We start from the raw sequence: 3,231 nt of genomic DNA, 5'->3' as shown, positions 1-3,231 counted from the left end.
ATAGTTACTCATTTTTAATTATTTTAAAAGGCTATTGCCGATGTCCGGGATAGTGACGAGCTTGGGAACTGTGTCGCCATTCTTTTGAAGGCGTCCAAACAAGCTGGCCATCAGATGGGTTTCGAGGAAGGCTATATATTCACCTCAGAGGGCAAACTTCCGGAAGAATACATCTTGCACGGCTATATATTCACCTCGGATTCTTTTGCGGAGCAGATATCCGAGCTTGCAGACGAGGAGGACAGCATTGATCGGCTGAAGGACCTCCTTGGACTTGCTGAGGAAGATGAAGCAGATCAAGATAAGGTAGATAATGATGCGGAAGGCGAAAATGCTGCCTCATAGATGTAGATATATTTTCTTTGTGATCTTCTTTTCTTTGTAATCTCTTTTGATCAATAAATAAGAAGTTTATTTCCTCCGGTATACTTTGTCTTATATTATAATAAAATTATTTTGCCGGACCTTCATTTTTGTCAATAAAGGATTACAAAATAACATTAGACTATCATAAAGTTTCCATAGATCGGGCATAAGCCATATTACAAAAATTGAAATTACATAACTTCTGCCAGTATATTTGGGCGCGCAACTGTTATATGTAGCACCTTTTTAACTTTGCCACATTCCAAGTTCGAGGGATCTCTGTCCCATCTAACTTCTCTAACTTGCAAGCACCCTTCGACAAAACTTGTTTTATCGTATAAGGGCCTTCCCAAGTTGGGGCCAACTTACCCGGAGGTTCCTGGCCAGAAGCCTCATTGTTGCGGAAGACAAAGTATCCCGCATCGAACTCACATTTCTGGACTCGCGAGTTATAATACTTCTGAAGTTTTCGCTTATAATTGTGCTCGCGGATCGATGCTAGTTCTCTTATTTCCTCAAGTAAATTAAGATTCATCCAGAGTTCGTGATCATTATCATCAATCAACAAAATTCTTGCTGATGGAATCCCGATTTCGGCTGGGATCATGGCCTCAATGCCATAGGTTAAACTAAAAGGCGTCTCCGAATTACTGGAATTCTTTTGGGTATGAAAGGCCCAAAGTACATGGGGTAATTCAACAACCCAGCCTGTCCGTTTAGTTCCTAACCTTGCCTTAATCCCTTCTTTGATAGTTCGGTTAGTTCGTTCAACCTAATCATTTGCTTGCGGATTAGCTACAGATGTGAAATTTTGAATAACTTGAAGTTCTTTCAACCATTCCTGTAGTCCGCTATCAGCAAATTGGGTCCCATTATCACTTACCAGTTCCCGCGGAAGGCCAAACCGACAAATGATGACTTCCCAGAAGAACTTCTTGACACTTAATGCCATTATTGATGCAACCGGTTTGGCTTCCACCCATTTGGTGAAGTAATCACTGGCCACTATCAAAAATTTGACTCGTCCAGGGGCTTCTGGGAATGATCCCATAATGTAAATAGCCCACTTCTGGAACGGCCAGGAAGATGTTACCGGAATCAATTCATTTTTTGCCCGCAGGGTATTGGGAGCATGACGTTGGCCAGAATCACACTTTCTGATTTCTTGCACAGCGTCTAAATGCATCCCAGGCCAATATTACCCGGCGTTCATGAGTTTTGCCATAGTCATTCTAGGACCCGCGTGTAAGCCACAAATGCCCTCATGAATTTCTCGTATTAAGTAGTTTTCATCTTCGGCATCTACACAACGCAACAGTGGTCCTAGAAACAATCTCCGGTACAACACGCCATCATTCAATTGGTAATTCAAAGCTTTGTGCTTTATCTTACGGGCCTCATCTTTTTCTGCTGGGATGACTCCGGATGATAAGTAAGTATTCATCGGTGTCATCCATGATTCGATGCCCGTTTGAATTACCAAAACTTGATTTTGTGAGACGGACGGGTGGTCCAAGACTTCAACGCGAATATCTTTAGTAAAATACTCAAAATTTGTCAAAGCTAACTTGCTGAGGGCGTCTGCGGACTTGTTCTCGCTCCTCTTGATGTGGATAATGTTAAAGGAGGAGAACTGGCGAATTAAGTCCTTTGCTTGCGACAGATAAGATGCCATAATGCCGTTTTTTGCTTCATAATTTCCATTTATCTGTCCCGCGATTAGCATGGAGTCCACCCGTGCTTCCAAATGCTTCACCCCAAGTTTTTTAGCTATCCTCAAACCTGCCAAGAAAGCCTCATATTCTGCCTCATTGCTAGTACTCTCGAAGTCTAAGTTTATCGCATATGTGAACTCGTTGCCTTCGAGGTTGACTAGCCTAAGGGCTGCGCCAGACCCCTCACTACTCGAAGCTCCGTCTGTGAACAATGACCAGATTTTTCCTTGTTTAGGAGGCATTTGAGGTTGCTGCTCGATCAAACATTCTTTTTCTTTGTGCTGCGGAACCTCGGTAACGAAGTCCGCAAGCACCTGCCCTTTATTTGCTAGTTTGGGTTTATACTCAATTGCCTGTTCACCCAACTCAATGGCCCACTTCGCCAATCGCCCAGACAATTCTGGTTTACTAAGGACATTCTTGAGCTTGTATCCCGTTAGCACATTGATGGGATGACCTTGGAAATATCTGCGGAGACGCCGAGCAGCATAAACCAATGCTAAGACTAGTTTTTCCAGCATCGAATACCTGGTCTCCAGGCCTGACAATGTCCTATTGACATAGTAAATTGGAGTTTGAACATTCTTTCTGTCCATCAGTAGTACGGCTCCGACAGCAATATCAGAGGCAAATAAGTACAACGTCAGAGGTTCACCCACATATGATGCTAGTAAAGTAGGCAACTCCATTAAGCACTTCTTAACCTCTAAGAATGCTTGTTCAACCTCCGCGGTCCACTTGAAATGTACCTTCTTGAGTCAATTTCTCAGTGTTGACACGAATGGATAAAACTTGGCCGCATGATTAGCTAAAAATCGATTTAGCGCCACGAGTCTTCCATTGAGTGTTTGAACCTCTTTGAGGGAAGAAGGAGAAGGCATGCGGGCTATAGCCTGAACCTTGTCGGGGTTGGCTTTGAAGCCTTCATCTGTCACTATAACTCCCAAAAACTTTCCTTCTTCCATCCCGAACGAACACTTGGCTGGATTCAGCTTCATGTTTATACTCCTAAGAGTTTCGAAAGTCTCTTCGATATCCCTCAGCATCTGATCTTCTTTGATGCTTTCGATCACTAAGTCGTCCATGTATACCTCCAAGTTCCGACTTATCTGACCTTTGAAAGCTTGATCCATTAACCGCTGATATGTGG

At 43.2% G+C, this 3,231-nt stretch overlaps 1 protein-coding gene across 1 annotated transcript; it reads right to left on the bottom strand.

Moving 5' to 3' along the window:
• Positions 1–1,564: 1,564 nt before the first annotated feature.
• LOC143623986 (uncharacterized) lies at positions 1,565–2,770 on the bottom strand. The gene has a single exon (XM_077094756.1). The coding sequence runs from the start codon at positions 2,768–2,770 to the stop codon at positions 1,565–1,567; it is 1,206 nt and encodes a 401-aa protein (XP_076950871.1).
• Between the last annotated feature and the right edge of the window lie 461 nt (positions 2,771–3,231).

Source organism: Bidens hawaiensis, unplaced genomic scaffold (genome assembly GCF_021521415.1).
Source record: "Bidens hawaiensis isolate Kalapana, Puna unplaced genomic scaffold, B.hawaiensis_p1.1 tig00003649_1, whole genome shotgun sequence".
Lineage (NCBI taxonomy): Eukaryota > Viridiplantae > Streptophyta > Magnoliopsida > Asterales > Asteraceae > Bidens > Bidens hawaiensis.
Note: the sequence above shows the minus strand (reverse complement) of the source record. Positions and strands in the feature narration are given on the sequence as shown.

What these genes read in the sequence shown, in the direction of transcription:
- LOC143623986 (XM_077094756.1), bottom strand. Translation starts at nt 2,770, where the DNA reads ATGGAGTTGCCTACTTTACTAGCATCATATGTGGGTGAACCTCTGACG.